General features: G+C 43.0%; 1 protein-coding gene across 4 annotated transcripts in view; it reads right to left on the bottom strand.

The window, feature by feature from the left end:
• The window catches only part of DNAI1 (dynein, axonemal, intermediate chain 1), a 161,263-nt gene extending 134,327 nt beyond the window's left edge, over positions 1-26,936 (bottom strand). For 3 of the 4 annotated variants that reach the window (XM_014952436.1, XM_014952438.1, XM_014952439.1), the window contains exons 1-8: positions 26,860-26,936; positions 14,351-14,419; positions 12,440-12,538; positions 11,493-11,573; positions 7,285-7,411; positions 5,837-5,907; positions 4,069-4,227; positions 2,226-2,285 (exon numbers count right to left, since the gene is read on the bottom strand). In XM_014952436.1, coding sequence (XP_014807922.1) covers positions 2,226-2,285; positions 4,069-4,227; positions 5,837-5,907; positions 7,285-7,411; positions 11,493-11,573; positions 12,440-12,538; positions 14,351-14,419; positions 26,860-26,892 — 699 coding nt within the window. In that variant the 5' untranslated portion in view covers positions 26,893-26,936. The remainder of the gene's footprint in view (positions 1-2,225; positions 2,286-4,068; positions 4,228-5,836; positions 5,908-7,284; positions 7,412-11,492; positions 11,574-12,439; positions 12,539-14,350; positions 14,420-26,859) is intronic. The other variant, XM_014952437.1, reaches the window with a different exon arrangement.
• Between the last annotated feature and the right edge of the window lie 136 nt (positions 26,937-27,072).

Here is a 27,072-nt window from a genome sequence, read left to right as displayed (position 1 = left end):
CCCAGGATTTTTAAAGCTTGATGGGGCATGTCTTATTTTGCAAGAACACGTTATTGCATTCTTAACAATTTCCTTCCCACAACACTCTTTTGGTGCTTTGGCTCCATATCTTTTTTGTAGGACTTTCTATTTGGCTAATTTACCAGTGTTTAATAGGAAACATGCATTAAACATCTGCTTTATGACATTTGTCGTGTGGTGTTGGAAAATTAAATTGTAGCTGCTTAACGCAATTTAAATCTTGGACTCCAACTCCACAGCATATGATCAAATGGAAACTGAGAGCAGTCTCATATCTTCTGCTATGCCACATGCCAGGAATGCCTTATTATGGTAGAATCAAAAGTAATTTTTCTACTTAAGAATTATTCACTACTATTGGAGTGCTAATACTGTATCTGAAGCAGGTATATTACTTTTAGAACAAAACAAAAGGCAATCTAATTCTGACACATCAGCTTAGGAGACGCAGTATGATTCGAACACAAAATATAGAACACTGGAATAAAGGAAGGCAGCAGAAACTTTTAGCAAAAATCTGCATTGTGTTGTAAATTTGCAGGCGGAAATGAGGTGGAAAGATATTCCAAACATCAGAGAAAGGGCAAAGAAGATGTGATGAGAAGCGTAGGAGAAGGAGCAGAACAGAAAATATTGGAAGAAGAAATCATGAGCATAGGGAAAGACAAGAACAAAAAAGACTTGAGAAAAAAAGAGGGTATGTTAAAATATCATTTTACATCCCCTCAAATTTGCAACAGAATAAAAGGAAAACACGGGAAATCTTTTCCTCTTAGTTTTCAAATATTTTATGTTAAATATTAGCAATAGCCTGATTATCTTCAATATCTCCGTTCTCTCTAACTCTCAGGTCATGTCACTGTCAGAAAAAATGAAAGAAAAGCACAGCTGGGTGGAGAGAAGATCTCAAGCCAATTACTCTCTGATTTCAAGTTCAGGAACAGAATGGGTTGCAGTTTTCAGCTTGACAGAAATACCTTCACTCCCCTTCCTATTGCTTTCCCATAATCACATTTTTTAAGTTGCTGCCATTACCTTACACTTTCTGCCCAGTGTTCCTGTGGTACACTGATAACCAAACAGTATTTTCAGTACCAGTTTGGTACACTGGTTTGAAACAATGCTTGTTTAAACAGTGACAAACACAAATACATTTTGTAAAACATTTGTGAGAATCAATCAGCATAATTGTCTGGATTCCCTTTCCAAAGAAAGCTATAGCGTATTTCATGTGTAAAATGTCCTACAAAATATATTTTTTTACATTTTTAAGAGATGGAGAAAATACTGTGTAACAATTGTGCAACAATCCTTCATCACGAAGAAGAGCTAAGTGTACTGCAATAGGCTTAAAATGGGCATTCCACGTTCCTTATGCTGTACTTCTCATTGAGTTCAGCTTCAGGGTTTAGAAACTTCCCTTTGCATACAGCTAACCTTAGACAAATTAAAAAACACAATGCTGCATGTATCAAATTCTTAACAATGCTCCCAAAAAATCTATGAACCCTTCCAAATTCCCAGCTGTACAAAATCCTCAGAGGTCTCCACTCTCTTAAACACAGTGCTCAAAGTGGAGGTAGCATGCAGACGTGTCCTAAGTGCTTATTCCTTTTGTTCCTGTCTTTTGAGACCCCATGGAACCTGCCTCTGATGGGACCAGCTGATGGAGGTGTCCTTCAGCTGACTAGGTACTGAATGCTGGATTATAGCTCCTTCTAAATAACCAGCCCACCCACCACACAGTGACGGAACACCTTCACCAACAGGACAGTCCCTACCTCAAAGACAGCCAGGTCCCCAGAGGAGTCAGTGCCTTCAAGAGGCAACTGCAGCTGTGTCCCTGTTCCTGCTGCAGCCCACTTCTTGCTGAGTCCAGAACCACTCTCACACCGTGACTACCCCACTTCCACTTGTTTAAGACTCTCTAAAGTATACTGGCCAGGGTGGTTGGTAAGCAGTAGATCAATTAAAAGCAGCTAAACAAAGACACTTAAACTTAGAAATATAAACCATTAGTAAGTTCACCCATTAAGGTGGAAACAAGGGCCACAGTAGCTTGCTTTCAGATTTAAGCCAGAGATCAAAGCCAAAGTATTGGAGTTCATTCCACTGCAAGGAATGCAAACGTAGCTTTTTTTTTTTTTCCTTTCTCAGTTTCCTAAATATACTAAAAAAACCCTTTAAAAGTAAACAGGATATACCTGGTTAGCAGTGGCTGAGAAATCTTTACAAGGTGTAGGCTCCGGTTGACATGCTCTATCCTGAATAAAGAAAAAGCACAAAGAAGTGTAATCTTTCCATTGAAACTCTTTGTAGTGACATAGTCCAGCTGTGGAAACAGCCTTCTCATAGCAGATAATGAGAATAATATTATCCTAAGATTAATTCAACATCCAAATGATTCCCAGAGCACTGCACAAACATTATCAGTGATCAAGCAACTACAAATAGATTTTCTTGTGGACCAAAAGAAGTTTCAGAGGACCTTCTGATTTTTTCCAACATACTTCAAATATTTAATTTCAGAATTTCATTTTGAAGGAGTTGGAGTGGTTTGTTTCACCACTATTGTTTGAAACATTCTGCTACCAGTTGTGGGATCAGTTACAATTTCCTACCAACTGTGAAAAGTTTTCACTTATATATTAAAAACACACTTGGGTGCAGCAGTCAAGACAAAAGAGTTGAACAAAATTATAACCTACAAACAATTCATTTGATGTTACTGAAATAATGTCTTTATCACCCCTACATCAACATTCTGAAATAAAAGAATATATTTCTGTGAAACTTGCATTTCATAGAACAGCATTTTCTTTCAAAAAACTGTTGTGTCAGGACATTTTTAAGGAGCTGCCTGTAGCATTTTACTGACCTCTGAAAGAAGCAGTCTCAGAGGTGGAAATCACACATCCTGTACAGAACACTGTATACTTCACAGCTATTTAAGGTCTATATTCTGCTTTCAAAGGCAGAATCACACAGAAGGACACAAGCCTCTCCTATTGAAATCAATGGGAAGAGAATATGCAGATCTGGGGACAGAGAAATAACAAATTCTGTGGCTCTCTGTCTGGAAAACACAGAATCTCAGCTCAGACTGCAGTAAACCACTGTTGAATAAACTCTCCTGAGATCCTCTGTCTCTACGAGTAAGCAGAGATGGTATTCCTTCTAGGACACAGTAGCTCCAACAACACAATAACTCCTACATCTCTCTCAATCTGTGAGATGTAAAGGCATCTCACTTTATGTATAATGGCTTCAAGACAGCAGCAGGCTCTCTGGGGAGGCTGTATATACTCTGGTTCCAGGGCAGCAAGGAAACAAGAGAATTTTCCATCTGAAACTTGTATCTCCAATTAGAATGCACCTTTTTGTGCATTCAACTGGGGGCCAGCATCACTGATACCGCTCAGTAAGGAGGCCCCATGACACACACTCACTGAGAATGGCTGCAGGCTCATAAAAAAGTTTAGGGAAGGAATGTATGGTCTTGGGTCTGTACGGATTTGGAAAGTGCATGCACAGAGTGGGATGAAGATGTACCACGTAGGAGCAGGAAAGATTTGTCATACTTACATGGGTCTGTTAATACCTGCGCTTAACAGAAGGGTAAATATCTTTATCCTTTTAATATAGGGGCACTTAAATCCCCGCTCTATGGGTAAGAATTGAAGTACAAGCCATAAGGGGACTCTGTGGTAAAAGAAAATTGAATTCATGGATTCCAAGCTCTCAGCTACTACCCTAACCATTGTTCTGTACTTTTTCAGATGAGAAAATAGAAGAGAAAAATGTTATATCCAAGCAGAGGTTTAAGGATTTACAGTAGCACCAAACCTTCTTGTGGGCTGTTCAAGAGTGCATGAGGCTGAAATATTTCTGCCACCACTTTCATCACCCCAAACGTTTTACCATAGTAAACCACTGTTTTTTTCTCCCAATAGTATCTACAGAGACCACAGGATATGACACACAGAAGATCCACATGCCCTCCTAAAGCAAAGATCCTCCAAGTCACCAAAGGAAATAGCAGCTTACCCTCAAAGGGTTGTCGAGAGTCCTTGTAGCTCTCTCAATGAAGTTGAACTGGTTTGCAAGCTTCTGCTCTTTCATTCTCAGGGGAGGAGGCTCTTCTGCCTCATCTGCCTCAGCTACCTCTGCTGCTCCTGCCTCCTTTGCCTCTTTCTCTCCTGCAGCCTGCAAGAAAGTAAAAGCACTGACTCCAACACTGAAAGAACCAGACATCTCTTTCTTTCTTCAGAATCACTTCTTAGACTGCTGGATTTCTGCTGCTTGGTGAAGGAGACTGTAATTGAAGATTCAACATTTAAGATGGAAATTAGCAGACTTGCAGCAATCAGAGTAAGATGGTTCTGGAATAGTATTGAAATGGAAATATGGAAAAACAGGAACTGAAGTTACTTTAAAACAAAACCTGACATGAATGAGATAATACAGCATCACTGCCTTTGATAAAAAGGACTCAGGATCTAGAAGACTGTGTTAGAGTCCCACTACCCCATGTTTTCATCGTCTTGCTAGACATTTCATTGCTAGGCCTTTAAATCAGGCCACTGCTTATTTTATGTAGTTATGCCTGCTGCTTTCACCTCTCCACATTTTGTTTTCCACCAATTTCTCTTTCAGGAATGGACTTGCTGTCCAGGAAGATTCCAGATCGCAGCAAATTACACTGTATCATGACATACATCATGAGAGCTGGAGGGAAGGGATGCCATCCAGAGGAACCTGGACAGGCTTGAAAGGTGGGCTCATGTAAATCGTATGCAGTTCAATGAAGCCAAGTGCAGGGTCCTGCACCTGAGACATGGCAATCCCAGGCACAAATACAAGTTGGTGGGAGAATGTCTGGAGAGCAGCCCCGAGGAGAGAAGGACTTGGGAGCGCTTGTGGATGAGAAGCTCAACATGAGCCAGCAGTGTGCACTGGCAGCCCAGAGAGCCAACCGCATCCCAGGCTGCATCAAAAGCAGTGTGGCCAGCAGGCCACAGGAGGTGATTCTACCCCTCTACTCTGTGCTTGTGAGACCCCATCTAGAGTACTGTGTCCAGCTTTGGAGTCCTCAACACGGGAAGGACATGGACCTGTCGGAACGGGTCCAGCAGAGGGCCACAAAGATGTTCAGAGGGCTGGATCCAGCACCTCTCCTATGAAGGTACACTGAGAGACCTGGGGTTGTTCCTCCTGGAGAAGAGAAGGCTCCGTGAAGACCTTATAGCAGCCTTCCAGTATCTGAAGGGAGCCTACAGGAGAGCTGGAGAGGGACTCTGTCAGGAAGCATAGTACCACGACAAGGGGTAACAGTTTTAAACTGGAAGAGGGAAGATTTAGATTAGATATTAGGAAGAAATTCTTTACTGTGAAGGCAAGTAGGAACAGGTTGCCTACTTGCCTAGGGAAGTTGTGGCTGTCCCATCCTTGGAAGTGTTTAAGGCCAGGCTGGATGGGGATTTGAGCAACCTGGTCTAGTGGGAGGTGTCCCTGCCCAGGGCAGGGGAGTTGGAACTTGATGATCTTTAAGCATTCTATGATTCTATGGTTCTATATAATATCTGGATAAAGACAGACCTGTGCTCCCCCTACACAGCTTCTCCAAACCGAAAAAATGTCAGGTGGACCCCAGCTGTTCAGTAGAATCTGTAGGATCTCACCTACAGCAAAGACATCTCAGGCATAAAAGAATCAATCATAAAAGCTTCTTATCAAGCCCATTTTATAATAAAGGAATTTCAAATCTCTTATTAGAAAGGAAATGGACCGCTCTCAACTGACTATGGAGAATTACCTGAGTATCTCCTGCACTTTCTTCATCTTTAATCTCTGCCTCTTCAGATGTTCCTGCAGTAGGGGCCTTTTCTGATGATAGAAAAGATAAGTGAATAAGCCCAGGATAATAGGACATATTATGACATATTCTGCAGATCCTTCTATCTTCTGAAGCATTAATATACAGATGTACCCTTTTCTAATGCTATCTCATTAGACAACACAGTAATCAATCCCCAGGTGAGCCACAAAAGGAGACAATGTTATTAGTAGAATGAAACTGCAGCAATTATGGCTGGAATGAAATAAAAAATATGATTTCGACTCAAACTTCTGAAATCCATTTCTGATCTGAGTAGCTTTCTTTCTGGGTAGCCCTTCCACTTTGGACCTTTCTGCCGCTCTAAAAATGGCTGCAATTATGTACAACCATGAATAATGCTTTCAAGGCACATACGAGTTACAACATGGTTTCTTTTTGTTTATATGGATAAAAATGAACGTTAGTCTTGCTAGAGAATGATGAATGTCTACATTCAAATCACAGCCTTGAGTGTGTAGTCAGGCTAGCGTCAAGCTGCCTGAATGTAGCTGGTTTGGAATCTATGAAAAGCACTGCCAACAACAAGCCATACTCTCATAGCACTGAAGATCCTATTCAGCACTTTGTCTTACTTCAAATCATCACACATGTTTTGATAAATGTAAAATAAAAGAGTCGTTGACCCTCAGAAGCTGCAAGTAACAAGTAATCTCAGAAGCTTATCCAGTGTTATCATCATGCCTGACAGTTACCACCCTGAAGGACACTTTTTGTGACACAACTTCCCCTTTCACAAACAGAAGAAATACGAGAAAAATCACTAGGCAGTACATTTTTCCCTGCTGAAAATTCAAGAACTCTTTAATAACAATAGGTCTTTTCAGCCTCTGATTAAGGTGTCTTTTTGACTGAAAACTTAGTAATGGTGATAGCCACTCAGACCAAAGGTCCAACTGGCTCAATACCTTGTTTCTCGCATTGTCCAGAAGTCGATGTCCTGGTATGAGTGTAAGAATTGCTATACGGTCATTTCCTGAAGTAAAGCATATGGTTGTTTCCTGAATGTTCACCCAGCCTCCAATCATGTCTGCTTTAATACTTTAAATCATGGCTGAAACTTTCAGAGTAGGCTAAAGAGTTTATACATGTATCTCCAACTAATGGTAGTGCAAGATGTTTACAAGACACTAAATAGCTCTGAAAATGTCAGTATTAGTGTTCACATGGCTCAAAAAGCATGCACTGTTGTTTTTACACTGTGGTAAACATCTGGCTGATTGTTCTTTCTGGTTTTGGTTCCTGAGGACACAAGGCAAATTAGGAGCTGTTCAATTCTATGGTGATGAAGCATGATCACTCCCATGTTGAATAAACAGCACCAGGACCTATTTGAAAATCGTTGTTGTTTCAGATAATAAACGTACCCGCTGCAGCGCTTAATTTGACACTCTGCCGCCTGCCTTCATCTGAATCTTTGAGTATCATATTTCCATTCAAAGAGAAGTGAACGGCCATTTGATCCACATACCTTACTGGCCTGTATGCTCGTTTCTACAGAGGAAGAAAACAACAAAATTGGTGTAGAAAAGAATATTTTATACCAGAAACACTGTGTAGCCTAAACTGCTGAAGCTCATAAGATCCATACTGATAAATATATGGTTGTTATTGGCATGTTTACACTGACTTTATTCCAGCAGGTATTTATATCTCAGGACACTGAGAACCATAAATTAAAAATAGAACAAAAAACCACGCAAGAACATGAAACCTCCACCACTACCACAGCAAGTGAGTTTCAATATAGTTCTAGTGGACTTCTACTACACAGCACTCCCTCAGAGACTGTTGTGCTGATATCACTGAATGAGTTGTTGTACCTACACAAGAACAGCACCACGTGCAGAGAGCAGCTCTGGTCTGGAGACAGCGCAGGCTTTTAGCACCATGCTCAGGTTATAAGCTCTGTACTAATTCAGCTGTTTGATGCTAGCTTGATTGGCACTTGCTTGTGGACCACTGTACGGTGCAGGCACATACCTATGTTCAAACCATGCATTAAGATTTTGAGCCGCACCCGAAAGCAATCAGAAGCCACTGCAGACCACAGACACTTCAGCAGTTTCTTCTTAAAAATATGACAGCTTTCTGTACCAGTCACAGCATAGCATCAAGCCCACTTCAGTCACTGTTGAGGAACTGAAAATATATATAGGTGACATTACAGTGGGAGTTTCCTACAGGCCACCTGATCAGGAAGACCAAGTGGATGAAGTCCTCTATAGACAGCAGCCTCAAATTCACAACACCTGGTCCTTGTGGGGGACTTCAACCACTCCAATATTTGTTGAAGGGACAACACAGCAGGGCATAACCAATCCAGGAGGTTCCTGGAATGTGTGGATGATAACTTCCTTCACCAAGTGACAGAGGAGCCAACAAGGAGAGGTGCTATGCTGGACCTTGTTCTCACCAACAAGGAGGGGCTGATGGGGAATGTGAAGCTCAAGGTCAGCTTTGGCCTCAGTGACCATGAAATGGTGGAGTTCAAGATCCTTAGGGCAACAAAGTGGGCACACAGCAAGTTCACTACCCTTAACTTCATGAGAGCGGACTTTGGCCTCTGCTGGGAACTGCTTGGTAGATCACCATGGGATAAGCCCCTGGAGGTAAGAGAGGGGCCAAGAAAGGTGATTAACATTCAAGGATCAACTGTTCCAAGCCCAAGGGCGAGGCATCCCAAAGAGGAATTCAGGGGAAAACACCAGGAGGTCAGCATGGATGAACAAGGAGTTCCTGGACAAACTCAAAAACACAAAGGAAGCCTAAAGGGTGGAAGCAAGGACAGGTAGCCTGGGAGGAATACAGAGAAATTGTCTGAGCAGCCAGGGATCAGGTTAGTAAAGCTAAAGCCCTGACAGAATTAAACCTGGCCAGGGATGTCAAGAGAAACACGAAAAGCTTCTATGGGTACATAAGTGATAAAAGAAAGACTACAGAAAATATGGGCCCTCTCTGGAAAGAAAGTGAAGGCCTGGTTACATGGGATATGGAGAAGGTTGAGGTAATCAACAACGTTTTTGCCCCAGTCTTCACTGGCAAGTGCTCTGGCCACACTGCCCAAGCCCCAGAAGGCAAAGGTAGGGACTGGGAGAATGAAGAATCACCCACTGTAGGAGAAGATCAGGTTCAAGACCATCTGAGGAACTCGAAGGTGCACAAATACATGGGACCTGATTAGATACATCTGCAGGACCCGAGGGAACTGGCGGGTGAAGTTGCTAAGCCAGTATCCATCATATTTGAGAGGTCATGACAGTCCAATAAAGTTCCCACTGATTGGAAAAGTGGCAACATAACCCCCATATTTTAGAAAGGTAAAAAGGAAGACCTGGGGACCTACAGGTCTGTCAGTCTCACCTCTGCGCCTGGCAAGATCATGGAGCAGATACTCCCAGAAACTATGTTAAGGCCTACTGAAAATAAGGAGGTGATCAGTGACACTCAACATGGCTTCACTGAGTGAAAATCAGGCCTGGCAAATTTGGTGGCCTTCTGCAGCAGGGTTATAGCGTTGGTGGATAAGGGAAGAGCAACTGACATCATCTACCTGGACTTGTGCAAATTGTGATGCTATCTGGCAGGACATCCTTGTCTCTAAATTGGAGAGGCATGGATTTGATAGATGGACTCAGTGCATAAGGAACTGGCTGAATGGTCATACGTCATGTTGCAGTCAATTACTCAATGCTCAAGTAGAGACCAGTGATGAGCAGTGTCCCTCAGGGGCTGGTATTTGGACAAGCATTGTTTAACATCTTTGTCAGAGACATCGACAGTGGGACTGAGTGCACCCGCAGCAAGTTGGCTTGATGACACCAAGCTGTGTGGGCATGCTGGAGGGAAGGGATGCCATTCAGAGGGATCTGGACAGGTTGAGAGATGGGTCCATGCAAACCTCGTGAAGTTCAACAACACCAAGCACAAGTTCCTGCACGTGGGCTGAAGCACCCCCAAACATGGATACAGGCTGGGCAGTGAATGAATTGAGAGCAGCTCTCAGGAGAAGGACTCGGGGGTGTTGGTGGATGAGAAGCTCAACATGAGTTGGCAATGTGCACTCACAGCCCAGAAACCAAAGCACATCCTGGGCTGCATCAAAAGAAGTTTGGCCAGCAGTCGAGAGAGGTGATTCTGCCCCTCTACTCCATTCTCATGAGACTCCACCTGGAGTACTGTGTCCATCTCTGGGGCCTCCAACATAATAAGGACACGGATCTGTTGGAGCGGGTCCAGAGGAGATCCACAAAGATGATCAGGTGGCTGGAGCACCTCTCCTGTGAAGACAGGCTAAGAGAGTTGGGGTTGTTCACTCTGGACAAGAGAAAGCTCCAAGGAGACCTTATAACAGCTTTCCCCTAAAGGGCGCCTACAGGAGGGATGGGGCCGGACTCATTATCAAGTAGTGCTGATATAGGATGAGGGGTAATGGTTTTAAACTGAAAGAGGGTAGATTTAGATTAGATGTTAGGAAGAAATTCTTTACTGTGAAGGTGGTGAGACACTGGAACAGGTTGGCCAGGGAAGTTGTGGATGCCCCATCCCTCAAGATATTCAAAGCTGGCTGGGGTTTCAGATAACCTGGTTTAGTGGAAGGTGTCGCTGCCCACAACAGGGTGGTTGGAACAAGATTAGCTTTAGGGTTCCTTTCCACCCAAACCATTCTATGATTCTATACGGATCATTCATGACCTGTTTCAATTCCATAAATAAGGAAAACATCAACTCCAAATAGAAGAAAAAGTGACCTTATTTGCTTCCACAAGGCTGATTTCCTTTCTCTGGTGATCTCATGTAATGGTTGATCAAACTAGTTACAGTAGCACAGAGATGAGACAGGCTGGGGGAATGTTTCACCTGTTTTTTTTGTTCCCTGCCTAAGGTTGGGGATAATCCAATGACAGAGCTGGAGGAGCTCTCCCTGTGTCCTTTCTTTCAGGGTGTGCAACCCTTCCAAGGGATGAGTGGGAAGCAAAGCCATCATTCCACTCTCCCCCTGCAGCAGCTTGTGTTGCTAGCTGTACATGCTAGCAGGAGCAGGCTGCTCCAGGGTAATGCAGCGTATGGTCTGCACACACAAAGACAAAGGTGTGACTCTTGGATGTTTCCCAGCAGTCTTTGATGCATCCTCCCCTGCTCACTCCTACTCATCATGAATAGAGCTCTTGTCAGTGATTTCACAAAGCACATTTGTGAGCTCTCCTATAAATTCAAGTAACTGAATCTTGATGTGAGGATACTGAGGCATATCTTACAGACTGAGTAAACCATTGCCCTTTCTCCTTTAACCACCACAGAATGGAGAAAAAGTTACCGCCTGAGATTTGCTGAACTAATTATGTTCACTGCCAGATCTTGTTGAGTAATAGCTATATCCTATCTCTGAATAAATACATCAACGTTTTTAAACTTTTACCCTCTGCAAAAACCTTTTAGGAACCTTTGGCAGTAAATATGTAACAAGATGAACCACATTAAAAGGAAATTTACCTGATTATAAATCAAAGGAAAACACAAAACCAGTTAATTGCAAAAAATCTCATCCTGGTTTTACAGGTCATGGCACACTTACTTTAAACCTGTATCTGACGATATTCTGGGGAGCATGGGGATTATTAGCTGTCAGGATGCGTGTAAATTCCTCTTTTAATTCCTTTGGAATGGAAACAAATAATATTGTAAATAAAACTCCACCTTTAATATAAAGTACAGCATACAAAAAGCACCAAGTTTACACTTGTTTCAGTCTGCTATTCAGTTTGCTGCAGATATCTCTGTGATGCTGGTAACTCCACAAGAACAGTGCTTGGAGCCAAGCTAGGTCAGAGCGGAATCTAGAACAGTCATCCCGTTTCCTACCATAGTATTTTAATGAGCTTTCTTGGGTTCTTTAGCTGTCCTGTTAATTCTTATCTAAGCTATGAGCTTGAAAAATGCTAGCTGCATTCTATAGTGCAAGAAAGACTACCTATGTCTTGAAGCTTACACTGTCCGAAAACAGACTAAGCAGTAAGTTCAGTAGCAGTGCTTGCAGGATCAACCACTGCAAACAAAAAACAGTACTGGCGTTAACTCTTTTCACCACCTGAGTGGTGGGAAGTATGTATAGTTTTCTTTTGAGGCTAACTTGGAGGACAGGGAGCAATGCTAGAGTTTTACAAAGCAGTGAGAAAAGAGAGACAACTGCAGTTGGATGGGTGACTGACTGCAGTCCTACTGAACCAAGCTGTCCTCAGGGTTGGCTCCGGGGTCCCCCTTATCTGAGAGAAGCCCTGGCCCCACTCCCCTCTTGGATCAACTCCTACAGTTACATTGTCTTAAGCCCTGAGCTCTGTTTCAAAGCACATTCTCATTTTCCTGCTGAAAGGCATTTCAGTTCATGCTGGAGACACTGCACTTCAGCAAATACTGAGTTTTACTCTTGCAGGATTTTCTCAAAAGCAAACAGATAAGAGGTAGGCTTTGGCTCATGGACTTTTGTACACATCTCATTACAACTGCAGGCACCATTTTACTCACAGCTTCCGTCAGCTCCAGTTGATCTGGGGGTTTGACCAGAGTCCTTGCTGTCACATGTTCATCCACACCTTCCCCTCCTTCAGTGGAGACGTCTTCATCCTAGCACAGGAACAACAAACCCATTAGTGCACCAAGACCGTGACTGTTCTGCTCCCTCCCAAAGCTGCATTTCTCCAGGAATGGAGCAAGGAAGAAAAAACAGCATTCCTCCACCCATCCAAGCTTTGAGCAGAGCAGATAACCCCCAATGGCAGACCCAAATCTGAAGGTTGTTGAATAACTACACTTGCCAGCAAGAGTTCATTGGATTGGAGGAGCTGCTGTCTGAAGATAATTCCTGGCCTGTAATAAAACTGGAGTAACTCACAAACTCACAAACTCACAAAACTCAAGTATCTCAACTCAATTTCAGCTTAAAAGTTGGAAATTCTGGGAGTTTTTTTGACCACATAGCACCCAAATGAATCATACTTCAGGACTAATCAAGGGCACAAGTCAAGGATCTGCAATTACTTCTGAAGTGCTATTCTATTAGCTATATAGATATTAGTCCAAGATACTAAGCTGCAGGGATGCAGCTTCTGGAGGAACGTTGACCATTCTCTTGCAAAGGCCAGCAGGTTTGCATTCTCCCAACACATGAGCTGCTCTCCTTGGCCTCGGCTTGGGCTGATGTCATGATATAATATCATTAACAGGAAAATGAATCACCGCAGGATTTCAATTAATTGTCATTACACATAAACTGCCAGAACAAAAAGTTGCTGATTAAAGTCTTCAACTGCTCCAGGCAAAATTTCTCCCTCAGATTGAAATGTGTAATGGGCTGATTTAAAATATATCAATCATTCTTTTTAATACAGTTCTCTCAGGTCTGCTAAACTTCATAGCCATACAGAGCTGCTGATGAGTCCAGGGCATAAATGAGGGCTGTTTGCAGGTACAGAGACTGGACCCAGCAAAGCTTTACTCTCTGCAGAATGCCACAAAGGAAAAAGCACAATGCTGTGAAAAAATGTGCAGTGGCTGAAAGTAACAGAAAATTCTGCATATGCCAGGCACCCAGGGAAAGTCATGGGCCGCAGCCTCTTTTTTTCAGCCCAAAGGAGCTAAAATGAGGCAAGCTGTAAGGAAGGTCAGGCACTCTGATACACAAGAGACTGTGACAGCAGAACAGTTGTTTGTGATTTAATGCTCCACACATGAACACCTGCTTGTAGGACATTTATCATACACAATTTTATGCCAGTTAGTTCAGTGGCTGTTTTCCCTAGTGAATCAGATAAAAAGTGTTGTGGGTTTAACATCTTTATTTATGTTTTTCATTTAAAAGCAAATAACTTTTCACTTTTAAGGGGTCAAAAGAGGAACATTCAACAAGACTGTAATCTGGCCTGAGAAAGTGAAAAGCTGTTTATCACCATGCCTGTTTAAAGGCATGTATGCTGTCCCTCTTCCATCCATACCAATAGAGCCAAATAAGAGTACGGTAGATTTAATAGGGTATTCTAAGCATTACCCCCTGATAGTATAAACATTATCATGAAGCTTACAGTCAATAAGTTAATGCTATTTCCTCTAATGCATGTATTTCTATGTTAATTTAGCAAATATGCACTGTTTTGAATCTTCTAACCTGAGCAGGCAGTTTTCTCACAGTCTCTATTTATTTTAATCTTTTCATATTGCATTTTACCTAAACTGTGCATTTGGTGTAGCTGCCATTTTTATTCTAACTTGCTAGTGTAATTCCCTTCTCAGTAGAAATCTAGAGCAACCCCTTACTGCTAAATCAACTGGAATGTTACCAATTCCATAAAACAAGCCATTGTTCAGACTGAATCTAGTTTGCATCTTATAGATAAAGAAGGAAAAAGCATTTTTTAAGACTTGAGGATTTGTGGATCTTACCCGTTTTTTAGATACAGATTTAGCAGCTCTTGGTGGTACTGCCTTTCCTCCTGAAGGTCCAGTTTGGCTCTGAAAAGAGAACATACCGAATGTAAACCTTCATAGCAGTTTGTTTCCTAATTTAACCAAAACAGAATAGAAGTTTAATGTACTGATTAATTTTTGCTCCAACAGTATGTTTCGAAAGCTGAATATAGCAGTCTATAAATCATTTGAATGCCCATAAATCATTTCAATGAAAGGCAGTCACTTTCATAACACAAACCAGCAGTTTGTCAGCATGAAGAAATGGTAGGCTCTGTCCTTATTACTGCCTGTGATGCACCTAAATGTAACACACATGGGGTTCTACTGCCTCACTCAAACACACAGAAAGTCTGCTCTTGCCCCAAATGTCATGCTGGCATGTCACATTGAATCTAAAGAAAGCAGATCCACACCTACAAAGCCACAAGTGCTGAAAAAACATGGAAAACACTGATCACCGCCAACCTCTCCAAGCACATCACAGCACAGAAAAAAATTTTATGACAGGGTGACAGAGCCCTGGAACAGGCTGCCCAGGGAGGTTGTGGAGTCTCCTTCTCTGGAGATCTTCAAGACCCGCCTGGATGCAGTCCTGAGTAATGTGCTCTGGGAAATCCTGCTTTAGCAGGGGAGTTGGACTAGATGATCTCTAGAGGTCCCTTCCAACTCTGACAATTCCGTGATTCCATGATTCCGTGACAGGCTTTAAGGAAACTAGTTATTTACAGGGAGCCTTACAGAGTATTTTGAAGTGACATTACCCAGAGGTTAAGGAATAACAGAAGGGCACCAGTGCCAAAGCTTTATGAAAACTTTACAGCTAGTGGAAGAAGAAGTGAAGAGGATCCTTTTGAGAAGATGCTGAGGGACAGACAGGACCAAGAACTCAGAAGGCAGAGGGGGACAGCTGATAAACAAAGGAGAGAATATAAGAAACCTTGGGAAGAACAGTTTCTGGGTGGATCCCAGATAACATTGGATGGGATGGATGGGAAAAGAAGAGGAGTTACTTGGAGAAAGAGTTTGACTTTGTGACAAGAAAGAATCACAGAATCAGAATTCTAAAAGAATTCAAAAGAAGGGAATACTAGAGACAAGGAAAGGAAAACGAAAGGGTGGGGGAGCAGGCTCCCATGAGTTTATTGATTTTCTTTAGAAGAACATTAGAGCATGCCTTTCAGCTCAGATCAAAGGTTCACCTAGCTAAGTATTTCTCTCCAATGGTATTTAAAAGCAGATACCTAAGGAGCTTTGTCCAGGATACCCTCCCAGCTTGCCACAGGGACTTGAACCAGAAACTCTATCCTCTTTATTTCATATCAGTGAACCTTTTTCTCCACAAATTTATTCAGTCATTTTGGAATCCACACACATTTTTAGCATGTACAACTCCCACAGCAAGGACTCCCATGGTACATGCTAATACAAAGAACAGCAGCTTGCTTTTTAAGTCTGCCATTTGCTGTTTTCATCTGGGTTTTTTTTTTCAGTTTTCCTACTGGAAAGCCCAGCTTTATCAGAGTATCTGTTGTTCATCCCCTTTTCCATACCTTCTATGAACACCTTAAGGAGCATGAGTCTACAGAGATTGCAAGATTCTCTCAAGATTCCCCTTCATTATGAAAATTAAACATTCATTTCTACCATCCACTTCAAATGTATTAAACAATCAAACAGCCATAATGACTTTGACCCAGTATCTCCAAGCCTTGTTTCTAAATCCCCATTACTTCTTAAGACTTGACAATTAGAATTCAGAAAATAAATATTTTCAAAGGAAAACAAACTGTAGCAGAGATGTGAGGCTGTGACTTTCAGTGTTGTTTCTCTTTGTACAAGCTAAGCCACTTAAAATTGCAGTTAATAACAAGGCGGCAAGGACTATTTTTATTCCAGAAAATACATATTACAAGTGATGAAAAAGGAGCAGACCAATACATTTCAATGCTTAGACAATATGCTTCCCTTTGAAATAGAAATTTTTATGACTCAGAGTCATGACATTTCCGATATAATCCCACAGTAGAGAGGTAGCAGAGCAGCGCAGAGAGCCTTGGAGCCCCGGTGACACAACCACTACTGAGACGACTGGGTTACACAGCTGGCCTGTCTCCCCCCATGTCATTGCTTAGCAATGGCAAACAGAGTATCCTACCCTACAAGGACCATACTAGATGCAAATTAGATGTGATTTAAGCAACAAAATTTAAAACAGATTTTCAGAGCAGAATTTTATTCAGATCCAACTCAAAATCAAACTCTTAATTTTAAACATGAAACAAAGCCTACTTGCTATTACCATTTGTAAATGAGTCTAAAAAAGCATTTATCCAGCAGCAAAGGCATTGACAAGGCAATCTGAGGGTAATTGGTTTTGGCAGGTGCACATATTTCAATTAACATAATCCAAAGAGCCACCTGTGAATAACTATCTGCAACTGGATCAAAATCCAAAAGCGACACTGAAGAAAAGCCGGAATTAGAATGCCCTGGAAGGAAGTAGCACAAACACTGCCCCGCTCCCCACACCATAAAGAGCTTGTAGGGTAGAGCATGAGCAATTTTTCTAATCAAGGGCCTATGGCTAATTTACTTTATTTGTCTTTGTGCGGTACCATCATGGCTTTGGAACTGTAACTTAATGATACACTACAGGCCTGATAGAGAGACCCTGAGGAAACCCAGGATATGGTATGCAGGAGTACAGGCAGGGCATGATGAGAGATGGGGCAGAGGCTTGACATTGGAAACACCACAGGCATAAGCATCTCACCACTGGCCAGTTAGAGAAACACAGATCTGAAGGCAGGGAAACTGGACAAATTAGGGTTTAGGGATAACAAAGAAAACAAAATCATAGTATCTGGAACACTTTAAAAGTATGATATACAATAATATCAAGTGTAACGTGGAACCCCAGACTAATGACGAAAGAGAAACATGACAGTGTGTCACCTAACATATAAAAGAAACTCCAAGTGGGTCTTAGATTGAAGAAGAAAACATCAACATAGACATCTTATCCTTCCCAGTGAAGGATGCCAGACATTGACAATTTACCATAACATCTCTACCACCACCACCAGCAAAATGAAACCATTAACCTTGGGAACCAGAAGACCAGAAGAAAGGTGAGCACAATACCAGAAAAGGAGTAGAAACCGCAAAGCTTGCATGTAATAATTTTAACTGCAATATTATCAATATCAATGATATTTTATTTTTTTTTCTGTTGCACAGAAATACTTCTTATTTTCTGTAATAATTACATCTGGACCGATGATAATGTTTAGACTAAGATTTCGGTCACGCTAACATTAAGTCTTAGTTTTATATACATATGGTGTGTCTCCTCTTCGCCCATACACAAGATTTTGAGAGTAACAAAGTTCACAGACTATTTAAAAAAAGAACCAGGCTCTGAAAGTCTTAATTTTGATTAATTATGAAAGGGTAAAGAAGATGTTTTTACCCTTTATCAAAGGGTGGCTGAAAGTACCATACCCAGTTGTATATGATGGGGAGATGGTGTTCATGGGAATCCAGCTGGAAGGTGACACAAACATGAAGAGATGAGATCCTAGTATTTTGGTAATATTAGCACTAGGCAACACTCATCAGAACTGGTAGATCTGTTTAAAACTATTAGAAGCAGCAAAGCAGGAAGCAAACATGGATTAGTCAAGAATACAAAATCTTCTACATCACCTCCTAATTCAGATAATACCACAAAGTCTACTGCTGTGCCATGTGCTGAAAAAGGCAGTCCTGACATTCCTTTTCATTTGTGTATCTGTTCTTTGTCCTCTTGCTATTTCTTTTGCAAGCTCCTGCTCCTTGTAAATCTTTCTGAAGCCAGTATGCTGGCGTTCTTCATACCTTAAAACTCCTCTCTGCCACATTACCTATAAAAAGTCCTCAAAAGCACCCAGGTAGTTGGTGTCCTGCCACCATGGCTCAAAATGATGGCCATTGCTTCCTCATTCTTCTTCTTACTGGCATCAATGTGTTATTCACAGACTATTACTTAAGATGTAATCCTTTTGTTCTGACAGCTATTTCTTTGTTCCATATCACACAGTGTTTGTACAGCAATGGAGAGATCACAAATGCATCCGCAATACAAATAAACTGTAACTGGGAATCAACGTAATGACTGTATATTCACTAGCAAGGTGCTCACAACAACCAGCCTTCATACATCTCTAAAATTCAAGCACATTTTTGCTCTTACATAATTAGCTACAGAAAAGAAATATTATAAGTTAACAGACTATTATTAGCATCTCAAAGCGAAGCATTCAGAAGTTAGAAAATGTGAGAAATAAGGTTGCTGGGGCAACCCTAAATTCATCCCATTGGGCACAGGCATTACAATACACAGCTTAATTCCATAACGACACACTTTGTTTTTTGTAGGTTCCCCACCTCACTTAAGCTCTCCCAGGCTTACAAGCACGGACAGAGTTCATACAGTAAGTTGCTACTAGTATTTTAATGTCCTGGTTTGAGGTAAACCAGAACAATTTTCTTTTCAGTAACTTACGTTGTTCAGCACCTAGAGTATTTTTTTTAATGTATAGCTCAAATCAGACTCCAGCTAAGAACATTTCAGTCCAAACAGTTACATTTTAGCAAATTCTTTATAAACTAGACAGTGAGGTAGATTGAGAAATGGCTGAACAGCAGAGGTCAGAGGGTTGTGATCAGCAGCAGGAATCTAGTTGGAGGCCTGTAACTAGCACTGTTCCCCAGGGGTCAGTACTGGGTCTGGTCTTGTTCCACATATTCATAACAACCTGGATGAGGGAACAGAGTGTACCCTCAGCAAGTTTGCTGATGACATAAAACTGGGAGGAGTTGCTGACACACCAGAAGGCTGTGTCACCATTCAGCAAGACCTGGGCAAGCTACTGTGTTGGGTGGAGAGGAACCTAATGAAGTTCAACAAGGGCAAGTGTAGCATCCTGCACCTGGGGAGGAATAACCCCCTGCACCAGTACAGGTTGGGGGCTGACCTGCTGGAGAGCAGCTCTGCAGAGAGGGACCCAGGAGCCCTGGTGGTCAAGAAGCTGACCACAAGGCAACCATGTGCCCTTGTGGCCAAGAAGGCCAATGGCATCCTGGGATGCATCAAGAAGAGTGTGACCAGCAGGTCGAGGGAGGCCATCCTCCCCCTCTACTCTGCTCTGGTGAGGCCCCATCTGGAGCACTGTGTCCAGTTCTGGGCTCCACAGTTCAAGAAAGACAGGGAACTGCTTAAGAGGGTACAGCAAAGGGTTAAAAAGATGATCAAGGGAACGGAGCATCTCTCTTATGAGGAAAGGCTGAGAGACCTATGCCTGTTTAGCCTGGAGAAGAGATGACTGAGAGGGGATCTCACCAATGCTTATCTGTATCTAAAGGGTGGGTGTCAAGAGGATGGAGTCAGGCTCTTCTCATTGGTGCCCAGGGACTGGACAATTGGCAATGGAAAACAGGAAATTCCATTGGGGCTCCACAGTTCAAGAAAGACAGGGAACTGCTTAAGAGGGTACAGCAAAGGGTTAAAAAGATGATCAAGGGAACGGAGCATCTCTCTTATGAGGAAAGGCTGAGAGACCTAGGCCTGTTTAGCCTGGAGAAGAGATGACTGAGAGGGGATCTCACCAATGCTTATCTGTATCTAAAGGGTGGGTGTCAAGAGGATGGAGTCAGGCTCTTCTCATTGGTGCCCAGGGACTGGACAATTGGCAATGGAAAACAGGAAATTCCATTGCAACATGAGGAAAAACTTCTTTATTTTGAGGGTACCAAAGCACTGGAACAGGCTGCTTGTTTAGCCTGGAGAAGAGATGACTGAGAGGGGATCTCACCAATGCTTATCTGTATCTAAAGGGTGGGTGTCAAGAGGATGGAGTCAGGCTCTTCTCATTGGTGCCCAGGGACTGGACAATTGGCAATGGAAAACAGGAAATTCCATTGCAACATGAGGAAAAACTTCTTTATTTTGAGGGTACCAAAGCACTGGAACAGGCTGCTCAGAGAAGGTGTGGAGTCTCCTTCTCTGGAGATGTTCAAAACCTGCCTGGATTTGTTCCTATTCAGCCTGCTCTGGATGACCAGAGTGATGCTTCAAATGCCATTTAATTTTCCTTTCCCTTGCCACAGCTCCCTCTAACATGGACAAACCACCAAGAGATGCAAATAGCTGCAAAATTAAGTTCCTCAGCAGGAAGTTTTCCTGTTGCTGACCTATCCAACAAGCATTTCTAATTGTATTTTTAGGTAGGACATTTGGGTTGTCGCCAAATGAAAATCCTCTAATTTTTTTATTTAGTTATAAAATGGGAAAATTAAAGTAAGAAGAAAATACTGGCTTCTTTCTAAAGGATATTGCTGTAAATTAAAAAAGTATTGCCGGGCTGGCATTTAGGAGGAGCTGTCTTATTTCTGCATCTCAGAAGCACATAATGGGAGGGGAAACATCAAGAAGATGCAATGTCTAGTGGAAGTTTTGCCTTCAACACCCTAGTAACATGTTTCCAGCTAGATCTGAAATGAGGAAAACAAAGAATCATACTCAACCATCCATTCAAGTTTTGTCCTTCTTGCCTACTCTATCCACAGTGATTATTACTCTCTCTTTTGTTGGCAATGTGACAGCCACTAATTTCTGATCTGAGACTCATTCACTGAATTTATACAAAATAGACAGGACTGTCAGTACCTGCCTTCTTGACTGAATAGGAAAAGCTCTGAAGCTTTTTCCAAGCTCTGGATCAATCATGCTTGGTTCCTTTTTTACAGATATTTTCCCTGGCTTTGCTTTTCAACTATTTCAGCCTTTGCTGCAGAAAACCTCTGACTTGTCAGTGGCAATGCTGACAGTAAATAAACCATTTTGGTGTCCTAGGAAGCAGAGATTTATTCTCAAGAGCAAGTGTTCATTTAAGAGCCGGGTTAAATCCTGAATTCGTGACTGCAGAAATCCATGAGGAAAAAATGGGTCCATCCCTCACATTCAGATCCAAGGCATGCCATGAGCAATCAAGTAGGAGATGCAATGATGCTACCAAGTGTACTGTCTGCCATCCAGGATGAGGTTCCTCACTATTGCCTTTGCTGGGTGGTTACATCCTTCTCCTATACTGTCAGATTAAACTAGCTGTTGTGACTGGTCACAGGAAGGTGAGGAGCCAGTCACACCACTATTCAATAACTCCTAGAGTAGTGTGAAATTTCTCACTATGCTTAAAGCAAAAGGTGGGGTGAGCAGACATGGTGTTCCCAGATCCAGACTAAAATGCCAGAAAACTCGGAGGCAAGGATGATGCAGGTTGATTATTTTGTAAAGCTGAAGTGTCAGTTCATATTAAGCAAATTTTCCAAGGGCTGAAAATCAATTAGATATTAATGAACCACTCATCAGGGCAATGACAAACCCAGACTATATTTTTACTCTCATTAAAGAGACATTCCTACAGCCTTTCTGCTCCCCATGCTAGCTGTCACCATACGACAATGAGACCACAAGACTGAGCAATCACAAAACACGCCTACACAGTAAACAGAAGTTTACTTCATCTTCCTGAGCAGAGACATTTATCATCGCTGCTTCCTCTGGAGCACAGCACAGAGGTTAACACATAACCCAAAAAAAAGAGAGAAGAACACAGCTGCTTGTAGGATTCTAAGGGGAAGTGGGAGAGTCATTTTAAGAGCTATGCTTGACATTTCTGTAAAGCCATTTAATAATTTCCTGCTAGTTTTTTATTCTTGTTTTGAATATTAGTGGTCTCCATAGTAAACCACTGCTCAGCACAAGGAGCAAAGACACACAGAATGGAAATGAAGCCAAAGGAAGCAAAGTGACTTCTAGCCTGCCCTGCAGCAGACATCCATTTACACACAGTAGGGATGCCAATTTAGAGCTATTTGACAGTAACTTTTCTTATCTGTTTTCTGAAAGACACTAAACCGGGTGTTTATTTTACATTCCATGGATGGTTTTATGCATGTTTAAGAGCCAGTAGGCACCTTAAAGGCCTTTGCTGGCAAAAAAGTAAAATACGTCCAATTGTTAGAGTCACAGAATTGTCTAAGTTGGAAGGGACCTTTAGGATCATCTAGTCCAACCATCAACCTAACTCTGATTAAAAAAACATCACTAAACAATGCCACTAAGCACTATGTCTACCCGTCTTTTAAGTATCTCCAGGGTTGGTGCCTCAACCACTTCCCGGGGCAGCCCATTCCAATACCTAATAATCCTTTCAGTGTCAAAATTTTTCCCAGTATCCAATCTGAATCTTCCCTGGTGCAACATGAAGCCATTTCCTCTTGTCCTATTGCCTGTGACTTGGGAGAAGAGACTGACCCCCACCTCTCCACAGCCTCCTTTCAGGCAGTTGTAGAGAGATAAGGTCTCCCCTCAGCCTGTTCACTGTGTCTGGGGAGCGGGTCTCTTTGTTTCTCTTTGACAACTTGCTGAACAGCAAAGAAGCTACTTGGATGTCAGTGGGTGCAAGACCACAAGTCAAGTGTAATGATAAATGCCTTGCTTTTCTCTGCATAAGTTGCTGACAGTGGGGTTGACCCTAAGTGGTAAGACCATCCAGTCTGGTTTTGCACACTGTAAATGCAAAGAAGTGAATGCAATGTCAATTAAGAAACCATAACCAAATCTTGCTTCTCCTTGGTGTGAGTTCAACCACAAAGGTACACAGCAGCACAGAGTGCTCCCCACTGCTCATACAAGGCTTTTCCTTGAGTCACAAAGCAAACACATGGAAATCTGGAACCAGCACCTCCAGCAGCATTCCTGATAGCCATGATTAAAACAACAGTCTCAAAACTGTTGGCCACTTTCTCTCACCACTGAGGACCATGCATGTGACCGACACCAGGCTAACAGGGTGCTATTCCCTGGCATTTCAAGAACTTTCTGCATGTCTCTGCATCTTCCACACAGGTCAGTGTCTTTAAAGAACACTACACTTCTGAGTGCCCTATTTGTCGCACTCAGAACCTCATTTTCAGGGGAGATGAGAATCTTATTCTTCCATTCTCTTCAGTTTGATGCAGGGATGTTGGTTTATGCCTTTCCATAATTCTACATCTTCCAAAAATGCTGTGGAGCTCAATTGTGCATAACATTTCAGACCTGAAAGGAAGGATGTTATTGAAGCACAGAGCACACGTAAGCATTACTATTTACACAGCTGCATCAGGAACACAAAGATCTAGGCACACTCAAATGTTTTAACAGACTTTGAACACTGAAAATGTTTCTTATTAATGTACACAAACATGCCAGAGCCTAAGCATGCCTCTCATTAAGGCTCAGATCAAGTAGATCAAGTTAAATTGTTCATCTGGAAAGCCACAGCCTTTATCACTGATGGCCAACTGGCTTTTTCACTCAGGACTATGGGAGATTTCTTTGCAAGAAAAAGATAAAGGCATTAAGAGGCTGGAGACTGAAGTGGAGGCTAAAGTCACCCAGATAAATTAAAAAGAGCAAAATAAAGCAAGAAATTGATGTCAGAGGAGAAGGTAGATACAAGACAGGCACATAAGAAGGACAGGGAACCACCACCTCTAAGGGAAAGGAACAATAAAAAAAAGAAGAAGAACTTATCACAAAGCACTTTAGAACACACAGTCATGAAAGCAAAGGAGGGGCTGGAAGTGACACGCAGTAAAGGGGAAAGACCTGATAATGTGCAGGTTCAGCTTTGAGAACACTCTGAGGAAGAAAGTTTTCAAAGGGAAAGCAGTCAGTAACAAAAAACTTAGGAGGCAGAGCAGAACAAAGCAATACATAGAAAATAGAGGAATGAAAGGTACAGGGACAGGTGAAAAGAGCATAGTGCTAGAGGAGAATTTGCAATCAAAGAGACAAGCATGCAAAGCCTATGGAAATAATGCTCAGCAGAAAAACCAGCCTCACCAGCAAGTAACAGGCTTGTTTCCAGCATCACTACAAACACTGGCAGAGAAGAGGGAGTCTATGAGGAAGAAGTGCAGGAGCTTCTATCAAAAGAGATTTTCCTGTGAAGAACTCAGATCTCGACCTTGACTCACCAGTTAATTTTATAGTGGCCATCAGGGCTCAGCAAATACCAATCACCAGGCCCCAGTCACTACAGCGAGTAGTGCAAAGGCACAGCCAGCCACACCCTGGACTCCCAAAGCCACTGAGATATGGGCTGTATTTTGAGTCAAGGAAAATGAGGAAAAGCCTCTAGACTCCAGGGCCACACAATTCTTCCACTAGAATATTCTAGCAGATAAAGGGACACGAAGCAGCAATTAGATTTAAGTAGCTGAAGGCAAATATAGGAAAAGCAATACAGGACAAGTTAAGATTACTGCTCTTTAAGTTATTGTAATGGAAGTTAGGTGAAAAGCCCAAAATCCTAAGAGTTTAAACAGTTTATGATATTTCAAGAGCTTTAAAATATAATTAATGCCTTTACAGCACATTAATTAAGTTTTTCAAATAACATGTGAATCAAAGCCTCTCCGTTTCAGAATATTTGAGATAATGGCTACTGAAAATGATTGAAAATATTTATGTGGAAATTCTAAAAATAAAAGAAACTGAAATTCAGAGCAAGCCTTTCATCCCGGGTTTAGTTTGTATCATTATTATTATTATTAATGGGTTTTACAATTTTTGCATAAACATCTTCATTATCTGGGACTAGATGTGGGTTTTGGTTCTGAATTTGTGCCCTTTTCAAGCTTTATAAAGCCCTCTATAACATGGTAATTACTAGCACTTAGGAGAAGGATTAGGAATGTCACAGTGAACCTCTCTCTAGGCAGGAGGGTAGAAGCCTTCCTACCACGTGCAGAAACCCCCAGATGGCTGCCAGAGACCCCAGGCCCATGAAGAACCATTTCAGTACTTCTGGATTTCAGGACCAGTACCCCTGGCTGCAGGAGCAGGGAGATCCAATAGAGCTCTGCAGAGTCGGCTCACATTTAGCAGGGTTTATTAGCTCAGGCTTCCATAGTCGCATAGTAGAGAGCCCACACAGCCCTAGTGTAGATAAACTACAGTCTAGAGGGATCACCCTTGGTAAATAGAGAGGGATCACCCTTGGGTAACTAGAGGGGGATCAGATGATCAGCAAGGCTTGCTGTTCCCTCCTTGAAAAAGAAACAAAAAAAAAGGTCCTGCCATCTAGAACCTCTCACGGACCACTGGGGATTGTCCAGGGATCTCAGCTACCACCTCACAGCTCTGAACCATCATGTCAGTCCCTCTTTTTTTCCTTTTGCTTTCCTTGGTCAGTTATGGCTTTCTAGCATGAGTTCTGGAGTAAAGAAGCAGGCCGCTTGTTCTCAGTCTCTTCTGGGCCACCTATGCTAACCCTCTTCCCCCCAACAAATACATTGGGATTGACCTAAACCTGTTATGAAAAGGGTTTTATCAGCCAGGTCATCTCTGCTTTTAAATCAAACACTTTGATAGTCGCTAATAGATGAGATCCAGGAATGAATCTGACTGCGTGTGTCATGCTGCAAGGGGATGCACGCAGACATGCCCACACAGACCCCAAAGGAGAGTGAGCTCTCACAGACACGCATCCACCCACACCACTGCTCCCAGAGTAGGGTTAGGGCCGCAAAAGTTAGCACTTCACTTCATTGTCTGAGCTGAGAGAAGACCCAAATAGTAAAACCAAAGGAAAGCGACAAAAGTCACAGCTGGGTATAATTTGTTAAAACTATTCAAAAACAGGGATTTCAGCCTGTCTGCTCATGGTTCCAGAGAGATTCTCTGGCAGACTGGGGACACCTCAAGTGCATTAAAACCTGCCGTGGAAGGGAAGTGTCACGCACTGTAGCAGTGATGAAATGGCATCACATAATGACAGGGGAGAACCTTTACAGTCTTGCAGGGCTGCAACAGGAGAGCGAAACAGTGTGGGGCTGCTGCAGCTTTGGGACATGCTGGCTTGCCAGAAGAGGGTAGCAATGCAGAGAGGCGCCACAGAACACGCGAGGTGTCACTGGCAGGGTGATGATGTGCTTCAAGTACTGGGACAGAGCAAGGCAACACGGTGTAGCCACGCAGTAGGCAGCGCCAGGAGGAGCTGTGCCAAGCCCCGGCGTCTCGCCCAGCCCTGCGTAGGGGTTACAGCTCCATGGGGGACACCCTGGAAGGAAAGGAGCTGGGCTGTGTATGGTGATGTAACGTACGGCGGCGGCGGGAACGGTGACGGCATCGCGGGCCTGGTGTCAGCGTGACCGGTGACACCGCGGCACCCGCTCGGAGCAGGAGCTGAGGGCAGAACAGGCGGAGCGGGGCCACACCGAGCGACGTTCCCTCGTCTCAGCCGCCACCTTCCGCCGCACGAGGCAGCTGCAGTGACGCCACCCGAGGGGGTGTTCGACGTCACGGCGGTGACGTCACCACGGGGGTGCCACAGAGGAGCACAGAGCCGCCCCTACTACGTCGCCCCGCTAAGGGACAGGCCCCTTACCTGCCGGTGCTTGTCGCCCGCCTTGGCCGGCATGACGGCTGCTGCAGCCGTTCCTCGCCACCGGCCGCTCCTCACGACGGCTCGGCCGGAAGTTGATAGCGGCGACCATGGCAACGGGCCGGAAGCGGCGGGCGGCCCGACTATTCCACCACCCACACCCCCCCCCACCGCCAAGAGCCCCCGCTCCCCCCGAGGGAGGGAATGGTACGTTCC

This window comes from Calidris pugnax, unplaced genomic scaffold (genome assembly GCF_001431845.1).
Source record: "Calidris pugnax isolate Ruff unplaced genomic scaffold, ASM143184v1 scaffold220, whole genome shotgun sequence".
Taxonomy (NCBI): domain Eukaryota; kingdom Metazoa; phylum Chordata; class Aves; order Charadriiformes; family Scolopacidae; genus Calidris; species Calidris pugnax.
This window is presented reverse-complemented; position numbering and strand designations above follow the sequence as displayed.